Source organism: Bemisia tabaci, chromosome 6, assembly GCF_918797505.1.
Source record: "Bemisia tabaci chromosome 6, PGI_BMITA_v3".
NCBI lineage: Eukaryota > Metazoa > Arthropoda > Insecta > Hemiptera > Aleyrodidae > Bemisia > Bemisia tabaci.
Genome location: NC_092798.1, coordinates 31,749,740 through 31,771,287, shown reverse-complemented (window position 1 = coordinate 31,771,287; position 21,548 = coordinate 31,749,740). Strand labels below are relative to the sequence as shown.

The following is a 21,548-nucleotide window of genomic DNA, read 5'->3' as shown; positions in this document are numbered from 1 at the left end:
GGCCTGTTATGCTGTTTGATAGCACTATAATGGGCACGGGCTGCAGGACCGTCAAACTGGTCCACATGGGCTATTGCCACCACACGAGCGCGTGCGAGACAACAGTTATCATTATTACGGATATTAATGCAAACATTTTTGCGATTCAGAAGTATTTCCAAAGTTAAAGATTTTATTCGCGCTTGGGTGATGCGGTTATTCCCCCGGCCAATAGGCATTTTGAGAACCGTGAATTTTACATTCACACGCCCCGCCAAGAGAAAATTTTCATCGGAATTCAAAAATTTTTCCAAGCGCGCCGGTTAAAGTTTAAAATGGCCGAAAATTTTCACCTCGGTTTTTTCCTGATGGATTTGCCTAAAACTTGGAATTTGAGAGTATTTTGGCAGAAGATAAACTAATTTGAACTAAGATTTCTAAAAAAAAATCAATTTTTGGTCATTTTGAACTTTAACCGGCGGCCATTTTGGAAATTTTGGTTTTTTTTTAAAATCTAACGTCAAATTCGTTTTTCTCGTGTCAAAATACCCCTTCATACCGATTTCCGCGCAAATCCATCGACAAATAACCTGTGTGAATTTTCGGCCATTTTGAACTTTAACCGGCCGCCATTTTGAAACGGTTTGAGTTATTGACTTCGGGTTTGCGCGAAAAGTTTTCTTTTTTTATACTCTTTCGAACGAGCTATCACAAAGGGGGTCTTCCTATTTGAAAATTAAAAGATGGGGGCCGTTGCCCCCCCAAGGGGAAAGACGGGTGATCGGGCGCTTCGTGATCGGATCACCCAATCGAATGATCTGACCCCATCTGATCGGGTCCTATCGATAGAATCGATCGTTCAATCGTGTGATCATCCCGGTCTTAACGATGAACATGATAGATGTTTGCTCGATCGGTAATGATTCACATTATTTTCCATCGAATAAACTCGATTTGCATGCGATTAATATCGCTCTCTCACCCCGAATTGCGGTAGCGTTTTATCGATTTTCTATCGATTTAAATCGATTAGAACTAGATTTACGGTGATTCTCATGCATTTCTATCGATGCCCTCTTCGTGAACCATGTACGGATCTCGCAGCGGGAGGTGAGAGAGATGGAAATCGATTCTTGGTACCAGCTTACCAGGATAGAATTCAATCGATTGCTTGTGTGGGCGGTATCGATTTTCACTAATGGTCATTGAGTTTTGACGACGCGAAGGTAGATGACGAGATGATGGTGAATGCTGGGAATCAACCTTGATTGTGCATTTTAAGCGAAGGACTTCGCTCTCTTGCCTCCGATTAGTGGAGAGGCTCGTAGATTTTTCACCGATTCCTATCGATATAGCTTCGATTGGCATCGACTATGACCAATTTTCACCATCATATGCTTGAGCGCCTGCTCTTTTCTCGCTGTTTGAGTTGTCTCATCACGAAGCGGTTGTTCGATCAGTAACGATTTCCATCACTTTTCTTCGATTTGAATGCGCAGAATATGACATCTCACCCACTCGAAGTCGATCGATTTTGCTTCGATTTCCAATGACTTTCACCCAGTTGTATGTCTGCTTTCGTGGGCCATGATTGTGCGAACCCTTCCACCGAGAGGATAGGAAGAGGGGGAATCCCCTCTGTTACGGGAGATTGGACCAAACTGTTACGGCGTATCCTCGAGACGAGACAGCAGACAGCCTTCATTTGAGTGGATAGGCAATCTGATACCAATTGCGTTTTAAGTCTGGTTCCCTTTGCGATGTATCGATTGCTATGATATTCAAACCTATGACACGAGATCAAAAACCGCAATAATCGATTCTTTATCACAGCTTCATAGGCAATCTGATGCCGTTTGCGTTATGAGACTGGTTCCCTTTGCGATTGATATGATATGATATGACACGAGATCGAACACCGCAATAATCGATAGTCGATTATTACACCTCACCTCACTGGTGACGTCTTATTTGTGGGTATGGAATGGACGAAAAAGAGGTGATAGCTAGCTCGTTGGGTACCCTCTCCCGCACTGAAAAGTGTGGTTTTATAATGTGAAAGCCTTCCTTGCTCGGGGCTATCCTCGAGATGACACCGCCTTGATTTGAACGAATAGGCAATCTGGTGTTGCTGCATGGTGCTGTTTCCGGGATGAAGACGGCTATGGGCTTTGCAGTGGTGTGTGGTGGGCTTTGCGATGTATCGATTGACAGGTAGGCGAGGGAGAGAGCGTCCAGTCAAACGGTGGGTAGAAGGCTTCCGAGAAGAGATGGAGAGAGGCCAGCTCCTGGAGGATCTCTACCATGTCAGATTCCTGTGGAGAGTAGGCGTCGCAGAGCGCCCCAGCGCGCCGTAAAAGCGGCTTATACATACATACGGTTTCTAGTGTCGTGGCATGCTTTGCAATGTATCGATTGCTATGCCGTTTAAACCTTTGAAAAATATCGATCATGTAGGGGATCGTAACGATGGTGAGAGTGTTTGAAAACATTTGCAAGAATCTGATGTCCGAATGTCAATATTTTGATGAAGAAGCTGTAGTTTACATGCTGAAGACTTTAAAACCGACAACATTTGAAGATGGGATGTTCTCTCCATCAGACTTTTTAATTGTATTTAACGAACTTAAACAAGCTTGTCGCAAATTAATAGTAAATGTAATTCTCAAAGATAAATCTGGTTTCTATTTTCATAAAAATTCAACGTAAGAAATTAATAGATCAGACTTTTTTATACTCATTATTTAAACATTTTTTTAAAATTTTATTTGCTTATCAAGATCTATCCAGTCTAATGTATTTATATTATATTTAAGTTTTAGAATGTATAGGCCCTCTCCATTGAGGATCGGACAGAAGTTTTATTCAATAAATTGTCATCATAAACATCAAACCACATTCTTATTCTTTACAAACCCAACCGTATCATTATTTTCCCTAATCAATATTCAATTTTCATGTGAGGAAGAGAATTTAACTTGTGCACCGGATTAATTTTACTTTAACTTTACTCTTTTCAAAAGAAAACGAATAATTATGATCTTTTATTCCTTAAAATTCAACCGGTTCTAACTGTTTTATCACACTCCATCACTTCGGAAATCTTTCAAATCTCCATATACACCATAAAATAAGTTTAAATGAATTGATTATTACGAATATATTTACTAACCATTCATCAATATTTTCCTCTTTTCTTTTTTCTAAATTTAAGCAGCTGAACTGCTTTCATCATTTTTTTTGGCGCGTATACGTAGTATACCGCCTTTGCGATCGTTTCGAACCCTGCTCGATACAATAACCGAGTCCCTTAGTTCCTTACCGAAAAGTGACTACCGCGAACTTCTGAGATTTTCCAAAGCGTGTAAAAAGTTTATTTATCCATCAATAATTATGATTTAAAGTTGTTTCTCATTCTGGGGCTCATTAGTTTATGTGCAGTGAATACCAAGAGTCTACGTTACTTGGTTTTTTCAAAAAAAGCCTAAGAATGCGACGCGCTGATTTAAAATATGCATATATAAGCAGAATCAAGCGAATTGATTCGAGGATGGCTGAGCAGGTCGGCACTCTCGAAATGAGAATTTAACTCCTCCGTTTTGTTCAAAACGTTGCTTTGACAGATCTGTAACCTCGGTTATAATTTCCAAAAGTTGGTACCCGTGCTCTGATAGTGCAATCTGTGTAAGTGCAATCTGTGATGAGCCTCGAGACTCATTAGACCATTAGCTAAACGTGGCTCATACAGGAATCCACTTACCCCTCTCTTTCCCACGCTCCTGCTCACTGCGTCGGCGTCTCGACGAACAATAGCTAATGACGGTTGCCAAGCGATGCCGGGATCCTCAGCCCCTCGCCCAATTACTTACGCTTCATTAACCATTTCACCGTCACGCTAGGATTCGTCCAATTTTCAAAAAAAATTGTTTCGCGAGTTTTTAGCAATTTTTTCCTTACTCTCCGTTAAAACACGAATTAAAAGAGGTCTCATTCATAAAAATCGGCCAAATAGAAGAGAAGTTACAGTATTCGAAATCCGAAGAAATCAACAAAACTTCTCCAAACAAAAAATAAAATGAAGGGGGGGGGGAATGTATAAATTACAATTTAATATGATTGACCTCAGAATGTGACAAGCAATTCAATTATAAAAAGGAGAAAAAATTGAGTGAAATTACAAAAAATTAGCCTCTTGCAAGGGGCTTCCTTGTATGAGTTTTGACCTGAAGACAAGTAAATCCCGTTATATTATTAAAACGAAATTGACTCCATAGTTTAATGCCTTAGTTTCTTGAATACGATTATTTTAAGCACTCGATTTATATCAGCAATTTTACCCATGAGGTGATTTCCTGAGAGCTGATAATATCACGAATTTCTCATAGAGCCCTTCAAAAATGGCTTGCTTTTTGGGCAGCCGATTCGGCCATCAAACCGGGGTTTAAATGGAAGCTGATAATAACACAAAGCTCTGAGAACAATTTTAAGATGAGTATAGGAACGGTTTGTACATTACGAGGAGAGGCGGGCATTCTGTTCAGCATATCGATACATAAGTATTTTCACACGTAGAATTCAATTTTCACGTCAGGGAGTCGACATATTTTGATTTTTTCGATTTTATACGGAAAATTTATGGTTTTTCGGGATTGAAATTACTTACAATTGTTTCATGAAAAATGAATGCACCCAAAATGACTATAGCATTTTGACTTTCACATACCTACGTGCACTCACTAAATTGATTGGTAAATTCAAAGAGTGGGTACATCGACCTGGTATATCAAGTTTCTGCGATTTTTTACGGCAAATCGGTAGATTTTCGGGATGTGGATTGCTTACTTTCAATTCATGAATGAATAAAGCATGGACATGGTTGAGCTTCTTTGCATGAAAAGACGTTTAAAATAACAAAATCAAGACATATTTAATACAATTGCATTTATATCGAGTCAATTTCTTTTCAATAATATAACGGGATTTATAATACCGGTGATTTGGGTATTTTAGCCCCAAAATACCTTTAAATCGACTTTATCTTCTAGGAATTCGACAGAATTTTTCCTTTCTTCGCTTAAATTTTTCCGTAGCACTTTTCCTCAAGAATCTGATAAGATTTTGCTTGAGGCGGATCAAAAAACTTAAATTTGTTCGAATAGCTTTCTAGATTCACAATACACGGTCTCGTCAAGGTGCGTCGTTGACCTTGCAGTGTTGGATCGTGAATTCTCCTGTTGTGCTGCTTGCCTTTTTTGAAATCTCTGTAAATGAAAACTAAAGGGGTTGATATGTGCGAGTTAATGACGCGCCTTATCAACACATTGTGTTGGAGTTCACATGCTTGTTTTTTGTTTACTTGTGGTTTACTCTGGAAATCAAACTTCGAGAGATACTTGAACCCACAAAAGATTAGATTGAACAATTATTTTAAAAATTACTCATGTAGAAGTTTTATGAATCATTCTATTGTGTTATGGGCAATGAGAGTAAGCGCATTCTAGGATGAACCTCGGGACACATAAGATCATGTGCCAACCATGGTTCATACAAAATACACTTACTGCTCTCTTTCATAACACGGCAGCATTATCTACCCTATGCTGGCTGATAGGCATGCAGCGAGCAGGGTGTAATTAACGCAAAATCGCTCAGGGTAATTAACACAGGATAATCGATTGATCGCCAACCAATTCATCGATCCTTCGATTATTAAAGTCTCATCGATTAATGGTCATGGTTATAGATTGACATCGATCGATCGATCAATTTTGTAAGACTATCGATTAATTACCCATCTCCGTATCGGTACCTATAACACCGCTGCAAGATGTCGTTAGTATTTTGCAGTCCACCACACATATGTTGAAGATGTACCTTAAATGCTTGATTCTGAACCGTCAATTTAACTACTCACCTAGGACCTAAGAGGTTTAGTTGAAACTTTCAAATACTCAGCAGTTTTGTGAACGTATCTTCTTCATAAGAAAAAGAAGAAAAAAAAGTACGACGCTCTTCTCTCTAAGTTCCGTTTTTCTCGAAAAGAATAATTAATTCACATTTTCTCTTTTTTTATGAACTCTTGGGTTTTAGAATGCATAATATTCACTCACACCTCCGATTGGACAATAAATATCCTTATACAAGGCGTTAAACTGTCAAAGTGTTAAGTAATGCCGCAACTCAGCAGTAGCCTTAAAAATAAATAAATTTTAACTTCGGGAGTCACTACTCACTTTAGTATAAACACGGCATCTCACTGCACGGTGCGGATTCCATCGCTTTGTCTAGCGCTTTGTCTATAAATTCCAATACTCTGCCCACTGGTTTGGTAAAATCTCCCGCTCATACGCCTTCTAGTCCATAAAAAAAAAAAATTATGAAATGACAATTCACTTCGGTAACAAGACAGCTCAATGCGCAGTGCACAGACGACCATCTTGCAACGCGGGTTGCAGCCGGCGGGCAAGGCGCAAGAGCCCAAGCTCCAAGCTCGCCAGGTGCGCAGCGTTACCGGTTGAGCAGGAAAAAGCCGCGGAACCTCCCACCCTCTCTCCGCGTCACAACTCCCAATCTGGCAACAGCGGTGACTCCCAAGTCCCGACCACTTTCACTCTCGACGGAGCGGCGGGGCGCGGCGCACAATGAAGCTAGTCAATCGCAAATATTGGACATGATGCGGAATGACTTTTAAAAGCTGTGTATCTTCGTTAATACTAGAGTCCTTCACTGGAAAAAAACACATTGGATCTAGAGCCCAGACTCTGAAAACATTGACAGAGAAAAAGGACTCTTGATTCAATCAGATTTAAGCTTACATCAAAAGGAAATCCGCTCAAATTAAGAGGCTTGGTTCTTGATTTAAGCTTAAATCCGATTGAATCAAGAGTATTTTTTCTTGTCGATGTTTTTAATAGTCTGACTTAGATCAATGTGTTTTTTTTTCCCAGCTTTATACCGAGATCAAGACAACACCCCCTCATGGAGTCACAAGGGAATAGAGTTCACAAATGAACGTTTTTCGTCTTTGATCGCCCATTCTCAAATTCTTTTCTCCGTTCCTTCTCTTCATTCTATTTGTTCCTTGTCGAGCCCGTAATTCCTCAGTCCATTCCAGATTATAATCTTTGCAATTGGTGAAAATGTAATCTTTATTCCGTATTCCCATTAGTTATTTATATATTCTTTTGTCATCCTTTTTACCTAAAGATTTATCATTTTTTAACGTGGAGGTTTTAAAACGTTTCAAAGTGGGTCCATTTGTTTTTCAATAACTCATAATGCGGCGAAATAAACGTACTGCCGAGTTTGGCGCAATGCGTGAAGTATTCACTCGGACTTGTAGGCGCTGATTACTCAGTATAAACGGACTTTAGTTAATACACTGGAAAAAAAAAAAATCACATTGGATCTAGAGTCCAGACTCTTAAAAACATCGACAAGAAAAAATACTCTTGATTCAATCAGATTTAAGCTTAAATCAAGAACCAAGCCTCTTAATTTGAGCGGATTTGCCTTTTGATTTAAGCTTAAATCTGATTGAATCAAGAGTACTTTTTCTTGTCAATGTATTTCAAGAGTCTGGACTCTAGATCCAATGTGGTTTTTTTTCCAGTGTGTCTTGACTCTCAGTATAAAGGATTCTAGTTAATACGAAACGTAGAGGTTTTAGAACGTTTCAAAGTGGGTCCATTTGTTTCGTCAATAACTCATAATGCGGCGCAATAAACGGAAAATTTTGCCAGTTATCACTGAAGAATGTCTTGTCCGACATTTCGAATAGAGCGTTTTATTGTGCGACGGTGCCCGCGCGGGACGTTCGCACGCGCAAGGACGCGGCCGGTGACTCCCAGGATGACCTCTGCGGTCACTTTCTCTGAGCGCCGGCCGCCACCGCGGGTCAACTTATTACCCTAATCACTAATTGTTTTACTTACCTGTTACGTCCTTTTCGGCGCTGCGCTCTCGGCCAATGAGACGTCCTCTTTTCGGGGAGTGCCCGTCGACGGACCAATGGAGACTCGCAGTTCCAATTCCCGCGGCGAACGGAGCGAAGCTACTTCCAGGTAGACGTGAGACTGCTCGTTGCTGGAAGCTGTCGACTGATGGAGAGGCGTTGCATAGGTGTCCCAGGATTAGTACGCTCTCGGCCAATGAGGATGTCTCTTTTCGGGGAGTGCCCGTTGACGGACCAATCGAGACTCGCAGTTCCAATTTCCCGCCGAACGGGGTGAAGCTACTTCCAGGTTCACGTGAGACTGCTCGTTGTCCTTGTCTGGAAGCGCTCGGATGATGGAGGAGCGTTGGACAGGATGTCCCAGGATTAGTACGAATATTGAAGGTGTCGATTCTTTGGGATAAAAAAAAGACGTTTTTGTGATGTAAGTTTTTTTTTCCAAAAACGCTTTCCCTGGGGGCCACGACTCCCCAAACTTGCAGAAAAAATTGTCTTTTTAACACTGTGACAATTATTTTCATCAGCTAATATTAATGAAAATCGGTAACCGTAAAATTTGCGTGCAAATTCTTCATTCTTCTCTAATAATCGTTAATTCTAGAAACCAAGGATATTCTCATGCTCGGTTCACGCACACTGAAAAAAAAATATGGTAGATTTTACCATACTGCGACACAGTGCTTTGAAAATGGTAATAAACACTGGACTGTACGGGAGCATTTACCATGTTATGGTATCATCAAGTTGTTAGTGAACACTTCTATAATTTTAGGTATTTTCACCAAAAAATAAAACTGTGTAAAAAATTAAGGAGACTTATACTGCCGTGCTAAGGAAGAACGCCGTATGAACATTCGAGAGTTGCCAAATTTCCTCCCAAAAAATATTTATTTTTGAAAAAAGGTTTGAATATTTTTCCTTGAAATTTTCAGGAACTCTAGGTGAAATTGCGAACAGTATTATCTAAACATAAGAAGACAAATATTCATAATTTTATCAAGATATTCGCGTTTTATCAATCGCAATTTGGCAACGCCTGGAGGTTCATACGGCGTTTTTCCTCATCACGGAAGTGTATCAGATGCTACCATACTTTTTTTTTCACTGCAGCAAGTTTCTACTCAAACATGGAATCCACAAAATCTCAGATACCCCCAAATTCTTAATTTTAAAACCGCGGAGTGCGACGCAATTAGTTTCTTGCGTGCGGATTGGCAACAATGCGTTGATGTAAAGGAGCTGTCTCGTTTGGCGCTGATTAATAGAATGCGCCGGGGAGGCTCGGCAACCGGTGCTCACCACTCCGCACACCGAGTTGATTTATTTTCCTCCATTAATCCATCGCTGGGACCCAGGGCTCGGGGCAGAAGAACAAGAACAAGCTTAAAAATTCACCAACTTCCTCACCGGGTGGCCTTTGCTAGGTCATCGTACGCAATTCCATGGATGCTTTTGATTGCACTGAAAATAAATTCTCGACGTTTTTACCAGGGTCCGTTGGTGAATTTACCATCTCACTTTTTTTTTTACCAATTATTGGTAATTTTACCAAGACAGACCGATAAGCTTACCTAAAACCGGTATTTTTACTGTTTTTTTCAGTTAAGAATACCACTTTTATTGGTAATCAATTCCCGGTAGCTTTGCCATTTTATCTCGGTAATTCTATCACAGTCGATAAAAAATATTGGCGTTTTTACCAAGGTCCAGTAAAATTACCGAGAAAGTTCAATAATTTTACGGAGATTCCTCGGTAAAATTACCACTTCCATAAATGGTAATTTTACCAAGAAAAAACTGAGATCAAATAGAACCCTGAATTCTTGGTAATTTTACCCTAATCTTAGTAAATACACACAGTTAAAAAAAAATACACAAGCTTAAGTTTATACGGGAACTGGGTCAAATGATTTCACAAGCCTTGTGTCAGCGTAAAAACTCGCACACATCCCCGAGTATATACTTGAACAGATTTGTGTTAAAATAGTCCATACTTTGATATTCATACACATCATTGTAAATGTTTTTTAAACAATTTTTTCCACAATTTTTACTCGTGTTCCAGAAAAAAAAACCCAACCCTGTGAATAAACACACAAAAACACCGAAGTTTATTCCTAGTATTGTGTTTTTAGAAATAGTCATTGAGTTTGAATAAACTCGGAAGTTGTCGATTTATTCCTAAACTCAAGAGAAAAAAAATACAAAATTTGAGTATAAACGCTGATCATTTGTGTAAATTCAAGCGAGTTTTTTTTTCAGAAATATGCAAGGCTTGTGTAAATATTTGACCCAGTTCCCATATAAACTTAAACTTTAGTTTTTTTTTTCACATCGTTGTGCAAATTCCACTGAGCACAATGGAAGAAGTTAGTGTCCCTCCAACAGTTATCAAAGAATTTCAAACATCACAAATTCGTATCATACTCATAAAAAAATCAAACAAGTTAGACTATAGAAACAAATCTTTGGATAGAAGATAGCACTACAATAGTAAAGGCGTTCTATATCTATCGAATGTTCAAGTGTTCAGGAAGCAATTAAATAAATATTCACCATAATCTTGAGATTTATTTATTCAACAGTGCATACATAGATGCCGCCAAATGACGGCTATGATGCATGTCAAAAAGCAGGCTGTGTTAAAAGATTAAGAAGAACAATCACCTATAAGAACTCTTTTGAATCTTATGCATTTCCTACTAAACAGAACGTTTTCAATTGATAGAAAATTGCTACTAAGTTACCTTCACGAGGTAGATCCTTAAAATCATTAGGAAGAGAATTATACATCTGTACACAGATAAAACGTGTCCGAAAAATTTCTAGGTTCCGTCCGGATGTACGCTTCTCCAAACTCGACAGTGTTGCCATGTGGCTACACTGTTAGAAATTTTAGAAGATTCCGGGGTGAGAATCACTCTTACTTCGCCTCTATTTTGCCCATGGAAAAATCGAGTGAAAATACGAACGAGTGACCGACGGCGCGGAGGGAACAACACTCCTGAACTCGGCGTGTAATGCACCCCGACCACAGGGTGCTAATCACCACACAAAGGAGTGATTTCAGGAGAGGTGAGGGGAGGCTCGAGGAAGGGGCAATATGCTGCTACAAGAATTCACGCGACGCTACCGCGCAGGGTTTCAAAATTTCACGAAATCACGCCGATAGCGCTATCTGTCAATTAATGACTGAACTACTTTCTACGACATACTCAGCGCACGCTGTCAAATAGACATGGAAGTTCTTGCCATGAACATTAGTTACGGGTTTCTACAAGTTTATCACAATTGAAATTCGGATTACCTTACTAATGACAACATTAACCATTTACCTTAGATCCTGCGACGATTTGTAGCGTAAAATTCCGAGCGCTCCCGTGTGGATTTGGACCCGAGCCGCGTTGGTGATAGTCCAGTGCTCTGCCACTGAGCCTCGAGGGTCGGATGGTTGATAAGGCTGAAATCACGCCTCTTATTCTCATGGGTCGCGTTTGTGCAGTAGTGCGCGCAATGGCGCACTCTCTGCTCGGGGTGAAAATCACTCCAGGTAAAAGTGGGGAGTTAACAACTGATTCGCTGCAGCGACATTGTCTCGCTATCGCGGCAATTCACTTTCATGGAGAGTTCCGAACTCCTCGACGGAGTGATTTTCACTGCGCATCTCAGGTCACTCCGCATTTCACTCCGGGTTTCCCGAAAGATTTTTAACAGTGTATGCTAGTTGTTCATTCGTCTTTCCATTCGTAATCACTATAAATCACTAAGTATAAGGCAGCGGAGCCTTTTCGTAACGATGCTATCGTTCAAACACAATAAGTATATCACGCAATGGAATGCTTAATACGTTAAAAATATACAACGGAAGAACACTCGACCTGGGTTGCACAATTCACTTGGACATGGGTCTCGCGGATCGCGCACGCTCTAACTGAGGATCATGGGTATCTGCGTTGCGAGACGGGGACTTACTGCGCATGCGTGAACCAAAATATATACACAACCACTGTGTTTTTACACACGAACAATGAGCATTAACACACAGAGCTGTTAATTTGTGCACAAACTCGTGCACTTTCATATATTTGTAGTGTGTTTCTTTACATCATTTCAGAACTTAATCATACTAGTAGAGTATTTTTTCTCCCAATTGGTTAATTTATTTTAACACACAGAGGTTCTGGTGCCCAACCGTTTTGAGTTTTTTTCTCGAGATTGCCTGTGTTTTATTTCTCTTTGCACCATGATGTTTTAGTCTACGAGTGTGCAAAACAACACCGACGTAAGAATATTTTCTTAGGACCGTAAAAACATTCTCTCTCGTTAATGAAAAGAAACACAGAGTCGTGATATTATTGTGCATCTTTTCTTAAGAGCTCAGAATATGTTGCAAGTGTTGTGTTTTTATTTTGAAAACACAAAGTTCTACGATTTCACTCAGTCAGAAGAGCCCTTGAGTAATTTTTGTAAGCATTTTTTTGTTATTTGTGTTTATTCATCGAGATTGTGCACTTTTTCTCCACCTCGAGTATTTTTACTCCAAGATTTTCAGAAGAAGTACACTGAAATTTCTAAAAACAACTACACAATAATACACAAGTCCATTTTTTTTTAACTGTGCACCGAGATTTTTTTTTCAGTGTGGATGCTTTTGATTGAGTTACGGATTCGTTGGGATTAAAATATAGCCGCTTTTATAGCGCTCTCTGGCGCTCTGCGACACATAGCCGCCAAAGTTCCCTATCCTTCCAAAGCTCCTTAAAGGGTTGGCAAACCCTAATTTCTTCTAAAACCCCCTGTCGCCACCCTTTCACTAGGCGTCCCCTTCGTGTCCTCCCAGGAGGAATCCAATTAAGCATCTTCTTCGGCAGCCTTTCGTCCCTCATATTGACATGAAAATACCCGACAAGCTGTCTGGTCATGCCCCGGTAAAAATTGGCGGTTGAATCTGTGTTCCAAAATACCATAGACCTACAGCCGGCTGTAAGATTTCCAATAGCTTCTATAGCCGACAACACAATTTCTTATAGCCTTTTATAGCCGATGGCGATTAAGCAACAGCCTGGCGATAAAGTGTATGGTAAACGTTACTAATCACGGATGCTAGAACTTAGTGAGTTTTTGAACTACCGCTCTCTTTTTGGGCCGTAGTATCTTGATTTATTTTGCGAGGAAAGCTCCGTACTTTTGAAGGATGCCTGTCATTCCTAATATGTTGGTGCGCCTACAATTTCGTATGATACTGTGCAATACCTCTAGTGTGAAATAGTTGCTTCTAGCGCCTTGGTACGCTGCGGCGCGGCGCGGCTGGCGGGCTGCAGCCAGCGCGAAACGCGCACTGGCGCCTACAAACCTAACAGGGATACTTCACGCGTTGCGCAATGCGTGAAGTATCCCTGTTAGGTTTGTAGGCGCCAGTGCGCCGCCGCTCCGCTTTGTGTTAGGCTCTAATATTTAATCTCGTGGAGTCAGCGTTTTTCAACTCATGACTTTGAAATGTTTGCACACTCTGTATGGATTATTCTCGTTTTAATTGATGAAAAAAAATACGTTGTGAGGGAAAATGAAATGTGCGTTTTGTAAACATTAAGGTGATTCCGTACAAACTTAAGGATTTACAAAGCACACGAATTTCTACACGATTTTTTATAGCCGATGGCGAAAAAGTAACATCCAGGCAATAAAGTGTATAAAGCCCGGCGATAGGAACTATAACCCGGCTGTATAATTTTTTATCGCTTCGTGTAGCCCGACCGTATGATTTTTTCCATTTTCTACAGCCAACTATATGATTTTCTATATCGCCTTCTTCAGTCGGCTATAAGAACTCCTATGGTATTTTGAAACGCAGCTCCTATCGCCAATTTGCACCACGGTGACGTCGAATACGATGTCATTTTCGACTCCCAAAGGGTTTAAAGTACGAGCTCAAATCTACCGTGCTAAGGAAGAACGCCATATGAACCTGCGAGAGTTGTCAAATTTCTTTTGATAAAATATGTACTTTTGAGAACATTCATGCATATTTTTCCTTAAAACTTTCAGATATTTTAGATTAAATTGCGTACAAATTGTCTGAAAACTTTGGAAAATAATATTCGCAATTTTCCCAGTAAATTCGGTTTTTATCGGAGGAAACTTGGCAAACGCCTGAAGGCTCATACAGCGTTCTTCCGTAGCACGGCGGAAATCGAAGCAGTGCAACTCTTCGTTCCTTAGACAAAGGAAAGTAACTCAATAGATCTATTGCACACAAGGAAGATAGCAGACTGAGAATGCGCAAAAATTTAAATTTCCTATTCTCAGTTCAATGATATCACAAGGTATACTGCCGTGCTAAGGAAGAACGCTGTATGAACATTCGAGAGTTGCCACATTTTCCTTAATTAAACATGTAATTTTGACGACACTTATGCACATTTTCTTTGAAATTTTCAGAAATTGTAGAAAGTGCGTATAAAATAGTCTGAAAATTATGGAAAAAAATATTCACAATTTTCCCAGTAAATTCTGTTTTTTTCGAAGGAAACTTGGCAAAGTCTGAGGGCTCATACGGCGCTCTTCCTTAGCACGGCAGTTCAGGTTGTTATTTGAAAGGTTAGCGTCTTTGCTTCCCTCAGGAAGGTCTCTTCTGAGATTTCGGGAGAGCCAAAAATTAGGAATCCTTGACACAAAATTAACTCCGTTGTTTTAACTCAATTGTCGAGTCAGCAAAAATGAGGGTACTGCTGGACTCATAAATCACCCTATATGACATTCAAAATCGAAACAAACAGAATACAACTTCAGTTGCATCGAAAATAAAGAAACCCCCTTTACAATCAAATACATGTAAAAATGGACAAGAATTGCTTTTGGAAGGATAGTTCCGTGGAAAAGAAACAATCACCAATGACAGCCTTATTACCAGGTACTTATTCTTTAAAGTTGTATACTTTTTCAATAATGGAGTTGTTTGTGGTTTATTGCCGTAGAACAGGTAACAGGTAAAAAAAATCGGATTCAGAAAAAAAAATTACCAGCGAGAAAAGGCGACAAAATTTCTTTTTCCTGAGAATATAGAAATTGCTAATTGTGTCGTCTTTCGGTGATACAAGATACTGCACCTTTATTTAGTCGAGTTAGGAGAGAAACCAAACTCGCAATTTGGCCTGGAGCGGCGCGGCGCAGAGAGGAATGATGATGAGGACTTGAGATGTAAAAGAGAAGCCCTCGGCGCGGCGCGGCGGTTGGCATGTAACACACATAAGTGCCTACAAGACTGCATGAATACTTTACGCATTGCGTCAAAAACAGTGCGGTCAGCGCGAAACGCATAGCGCCTACAAGACTGCATGAATACTTCACGCATTGCGTCAAACACAGTGCGGTCAACGCGGCGGCGAACATTAAAATTATTGAATCACATTTATGTTTGTTCTTTCATAATTAATTTTGGAAGGATAGTTCCGTGGAAAAGAAACAATCACCAATGGCAGCCTTATTGCCAGGTATTTTTTCTTTAAAGTTGTATAATTTTTCAATAATGGAGTTGTTTGTGGTTTATTGCCGTAGGACAGGTAATTTACACTGAAATTAGAAAAACTTTGCGCACATCTTTTAATGAAGCGCCGGGAAATTTTGACCGACGCACGACAAACAAAGGTCAATTAACGCTTTTTCTCACTGACCCTCTCCTCATTGCAGCATGTGACAAATTTAGCATGACACCGCACATTGGATCGAGTCAAACAGGAAGGTCGGACATGAATTTTTTTACTTAAACTGAAAATTTAGATGTTTATTTCATCACATTTTAAATATCAAGGGGTCACGGAAAAAATAGAACCGCGCTGAGTACCAGAAGATGGACTTTATCACATGGGACGGATGATGATTTTGCTTTAACATTCCATTCCGCAATTGGGCACAGCCGACACTTGTCCCCAGCACATTCCTCCTGTACTTTCGTACATACCTCCTCTACTGGGTGACATGTTTTCCTGCACTCCACCACATCCGGCGGATATTAAAGCAAAGTTGGTGCTGAGCACCGTTCTATTTTTCTCCGTGGTGCTTCTTGAGGAAAATTCCACGAGGAAACCAATGGAACCACCTTCAAAACCCCAAAATTTTTTATGATCAGAGTTATGAGCTTTTAAAATTTCCAAATGTTGGCCGACTTCTCTTATTGACTCTGTCCAGTGTGCGCCGCGCCATTCAAATGTCTTAGGTGCATTTTAAACACCAAAACGTGGCGAAATGAGGTAATTGTATTTGCTTGTATATTCAGGTGCTATCCGGGAGTTTTTATAGAATCAGCAAATAGAGTGATGAGAATTAGACGTCGTTAGAGTTCAATTTTGCGCTTCGAGTGACAGTTCAGTTAACGCGACCGCAGCCGACTTCACGGGGGAATCTGTTTTAAAACTCTGAGGCTATTTTTGTCTTGATTCCACCAACAGCTAGTATTTCACCTCCTTCGATATCGAGACAACAGGACCAACTGATTTCGGAATTGTTTTAAATGGAAACTCTGAGGCTTTAGATGTATCAACATCCTTTTGTTTTTCAATTTTCGCGACCAATGTCGACCCGACTCAAGTTGACAAATTTTCGATTTTATATGAACACTTTTTCCTCCATCTATAACTCGGAACCAACTAGACCGCGATTAACTCGGGTTTAATTTTAAACGATAGCTTATAGGCTCTAAATGTGCCAGCACTCTTTTCTTTTGCGATCCTTTCAAAATTTACCTCGATTGAAATTGATAAATTTTTCAACTCTACCGCTAGACAGTTGCCCGCCATGTGGTGTTTGGTGTTTCTATCTCTGCGACTGACGTTGCAAAACTTGCCTCGATTAAAATCGCGGCACATTTTTCGATTCTATACAACGCTAAAATATTCGACCTCTTACAACCTCGAAAACTTCTGCAACGATTGACTTCGGACTCAAATCTATTCCTTTCGCAAAAAGTTCACGAAGCTAATGCATTCAGGTTTTATTAAGTGAGGAACATTTAGGATGCTTTTGAAAATCACACTCTTAGGTTGTTGATCACCTTTGAAATGTTCTTTTAATTCAAATATAAGTATACAAGTCGCTTTTACAGCGCGCCCGAGCGCTCTGCGATCGTAATCGCCATCCTTGTCTATCAAAAAAGAGGTCATCTGGTAAATTGCACCTTGTAATTTAATTTTTATGATAATACACAAAGAAGAGCCTGAATAATTTAACTTGAAAAAACACAAAACAATGAGTAAACAATGCTAAAAACATGTATGATCATAGCCCGAATAATTTAATTAGAAAAAAACACAAAACAATGGGTAAACAAGGCTAAGAACACATGTTTTAAGCCTTGTTTACCCATTGTTTTGTGATTTTTCTAGTTTAATTTTTACTGCCACCTATCTACAATCTCGCTGGGCGTCCTTTACGTCTACTCTCAGGAGGAACCCAATCAAGTGCTTTAAGTTTATACTAGTATTCAATTAGTAATGCAGTAATAACTGAAATGGCCTTTCTTCAGGACGTGCAATGCTTCAGATTTGTCGAACATGCGAACAGTTTACGGTTACATCAGTGTTTCTACTTAGACTCCACATCGTTCTATCGCGATCGTCTGGCGTTCCTGAATCAATAATTTTCTTCGAAAACAAGGACTTTTTGGGTGATCGTTGCGAAATTGAAGTCGAGGGGTGTAAACCGATGTGCCCTGGGATGGAGAGAAAAGCCTCATCCCTGCAAGGAAATGCCACATGCGCTCACTTTTATAGGGAGGAAAATTGTGTGTCGTACATCGGTCCTTGGTACGCGGCTGTGGATCCGTATGAGGACTTGAAATGGTCGATTGGCCAAGACTTCATTGTTTCTGTCGGGGACTGTTCTCAACCGATGGATGTAAGTATATGACCGAATAAAACCGCACAAGAAAAAAAGTCTCTTTGATCCAGAGTCCAGACTCTTAAAAGATGGACGAGAAAAAGCACTCTTGATTCAATCTGAATTTTGCTTGAATCGAGAGCCAGGCATTTTTATTTAAGCAGATTTCCTTTTGATTCAAGCGAAAATCCAATTGCATCGAGAGTATTTCTTCTTGTCAGATTTTTTAAGGAGTCTAGATCCAAGAGACTTTTTTCCAGTGTATAATATCATAAGAGGGAGTATTTTGACAAATCTCATGTGAAATTTTTGAGTGCATATCAGGAAATAGATCAATGCGGGGGGACGACAATGATTTTCCACGGAAAAAAAAATTAAAAATATCTGAAGGAGAAGAATTTTGCAATTTTGGAATATCAGCTCAACGTGGTAGAACAGCGGAAGCTGCTATGCTAGCAGCAGCGTGAATGTGAGTCCAAGAGCGGGCCAGCTGCCCCGTCAAAATCCATATCAATGCAAACACGACAACCAAGTGTGCGGGCTGATTATTGAAACTGATCTACAAAGATATAGACAAAGAAAACAAAAGGGATTTGGAGGGATCATATTGGTGGAAGCGGGTGGTTGCGATGGACAAAGGAGGTAGGTAATGGACTAACTACCGGCAACCCACGAGAGACCCTTTAGTCAGTCCATTATTTTCCTACTTATCTATATAAGAACCACCCATTTCAACCAAAAGGATTGCCCCATACTCTCTATGTCTTCTTTGCCTGTAGCTTTGTCTATCAATTTCAACAATCAGCCCGCAGGTTGGTATCTTGACGGATATATTGGTGGTTATACTGCCGAACCACGTTTCTCATTTGCGGTGTTTGAAAATCCCTGCTCCCATTTCATTTCTTTGAAATAGTAATGCCAACATCATTCCTTGACGTTTTCATAGAATTTTCTTTGCCCAGAGAAGAAAAATAATGGGAGATTCAAAGAATTGACGTTGCGTGCTTTTCCGCTTAAAAACAATTTATTGACGTGATTTCTGCAACGTCGCAAAGCGGCATACGTGGTTTGGGCTTTCGCCATCTATATGCGATGTGATCTTAATAACCGGGTTGCTGAGTCGTATTTTGAGATCCAAGAATGTCATTATAAAATTCTCAGCCATGAAAATGACATCTGTTTTTTTCGTCAGGAGCTTAAAAATATTAATTACTGGGAGACATTTTTTTTTAAAAAATGGAGGACGGAAAATAAAATCTAAGGTCGTTTCTTTATTCAGAAGCTTCATACACTATAGAAGTGTCAGTCCATGGACCTAGGAAACTCTTGACCCCATTGTTTTATTTGCGAACCGACAAGAATAACTTTCCACGGATTATACTTTATACCACCTAAGGTAGCAAGCTATCTAAAAATTGTAATTCCTCTGGGAACAGCAATAATAATTTCTGTGGTGAATAAAATACGCTCACCCCATCCAGAACGTCGGAGACATTGTTCACCTGTTTTTTCGTGGCAGCTATGCTATTACCAAAATAACCATCACCACTATGCGTTACACTATACTGCCGTGCTGAGGAAGAACGCCGTATGAACCTTCAGGCGTTGCCGAATTTCCTTTGATAAAACATGTATTTCCTGCCAAACATGAATATTTTCCCTCTGATTTTTCAGATAATTTAGTTCACAATTTTACCCAAAGATTCTGAAAATTTAAAGGAAAAATATTCATAAATCTCCTAAAGAATAAAAATTTTATCGAAAGAAATTTGGCAACTCTCAAATGTTCATACGGCGTTCTTCCTTAGCACGGCAGTATAGAAGCACTTCGACGGTGTAAGTCGGCAATCACAGAACTCGTTTGCGGTGTCTGAAAAACTCCGCCTCTTTGTTATTTTTTTAAAGGAGAACAAACTGACACCATTCCTTGAAGTTTATGCAGACTTTTCTTCTCACATAGAAGAAAAATCACGGCAGTTTTAAAGAATTGGCGTTGAGTAGTTTTCCTTTTAAAAAATAAAGAATGACAGGAAGTCTGCGACGTCGCAAACCGAGTTATGTGATTGCCGACTTACACCGTCGACTCGTATGTTTTCCAGCCGATAAATTCCATCACATTTTACGAGGACGAGGATTACCACGGAAAGAGATGCAACATACAGATGCCGTCGAAAGGCTGCCAACCGATGTGTCCAGATCTCGATAAACAAGCCTCCTCTGCGTTTGGATCGGAAGTCGGCTGCGTCAAGATGTACAATGAGCCGAACTGCGAGGGATTTTTGGGGATTTTGGACCTCACTGGGCCGGTCTCTGAGCCTGATTTCAAATCCACAACTCTCCAAGACAGTATTTCCTCCATCGGCGACTGCTCCAATAGTTCCATTTCACTCTACGAGCATAAATACCTTGGCGGGAAGAGATGTGACATTAGGGTGCGGCTTATAGAGGAAATTAAAAATGATGAATTTTGAAATTGACAAGGGACCCCGCCAAAACGTTCCTACTAGTGTAAAAACAAACGTTGTAGAACAGTTTTGCATTTGGTCAACATTTAGAGGTTGCGACGGGCCTTTAAAGTTGCCAAATTTGGCTAATTTTCGCATTTTTTCGTCAATTTTGGCAAATTTTCCCAGGCCTTACTGAGAGTTCTAATCGGTCAATTTATTCATAAATAGGCAGTACATAACCTAAAATGCACCCCATCCTCCACCTTAAGCCCCCCAGCCCCCCTCCCTCACCGATCCAATATAAATACACTCTTTATAAACTACGCTATTTTGGTAGTGACCAGAGATCTAAAGTAACACTGGTCAACACGGGTTCAAATGTGATTGTACTAGGGTAGTTTTTAGCGCTGAGTCCGAAAATGACCTCCGTTATGCTGGGTCTGGTCGATTTTCCCCGGAAAAATCAGGATTTTCCTTAAAAATCGAGCTTTTCCGGTGAAAAATCAATTTTCCGGAAAATCTGTGCATGATGGAGGCAAAATAAGGTCATTTTCGGATTCAGCAGCTACAATTACATGGGAAACCATATATTGCATGCTTTTTGAAGTTTCCGTTCTGTTCCAAATATCGAGGTTTTTCCGGACAAGTGCCCCTCTCCGCCCATGTAACGCATGTAATACAAGTACGATTGATTTGCGTCGGAAAGGAGGGAAAATCTTTTTTCTTAGGTGACAGGTGGAGTTGACTCCACTAAATTATTGCCGCTGCAGCCGCAAATGACCCTCGTTTTCTTCCAAATTCTATCAGTTTTTTTGAAAAATTGATTTTTCGAAAAAAAAATGAACCTTTTTAACTCAAAAACGTTTTAAAACATCCCCTCTTTCGGAATCTGGATTTCCAAGGTTCTGAAAGGAAGCGAGGGTCATTTTCGGATGTTTTAAAACGTTTTTGAGTTAAAAAGGTTCATTTTTTTTCGAAAAATCAATTTTTCAAAAAAACTGATAGAATTTGGAAGAAAACGAGGGTCATTTGCGGCTGCAGCGGCAATAATTTAGTGGAGTCAACTCCACCTGTCACCTAAGAAAAAAGATTTTCCCTCCTTTCCGACGCAAATCAATCGTACTTGTATTACATGCGTTACATGGGCGGAGAGGGGCACTTGTCCGGAAAAACCTCGATATTTGGAACAGAACGGAAACTTCAAAAAGCATGCAATATATGGTTTCCCATGTAATTGTAGCTGCTGAATCCGAAAATGACCTTATTTTGCCTCCATCATGCACAGATTTTCCGGAAAA

General features: G+C 40.0%; 2 protein-coding genes across 3 annotated transcripts in view; one reads left to right on the top strand and one right to left on the bottom strand.

The window, feature by feature from the left end:
- The window catches only part of LOC109043989 (calcium/calmodulin-dependent protein kinase type 1), a 241,963-nt gene that overhangs the window by 165,654 nt on the left and 54,761 nt on the right, over positions 1 to 21,548 (bottom strand).
- On the top strand, positions 16,215 to 20,716 carry LOC109044664 (uncharacterized). Of its 2 annotated transcripts, XM_072301642.1 has the most exons (3): positions 16,215 to 16,462; positions 17,451 to 17,821; positions 19,903 to 20,716. In XM_072301642.1, the coding sequence occupies exons 2-3, from the start codon at positions 17,459 to 17,461 to the stop codon at positions 20,272 to 20,274; spliced, it is 735 nt and encodes a 244-aa protein (XP_072157743.1). In that variant the 5' UTR covers positions 16,215 to 16,462; positions 17,451 to 17,458; the 3' UTR covers positions 20,275 to 20,716. The 2 variants fall into 2 exon arrangements, with proteins under 2 accessions (XP_072157743.1, XP_018918030.2); XM_019062485.2 differs by having other exon boundaries at positions 16,215 to 17,821.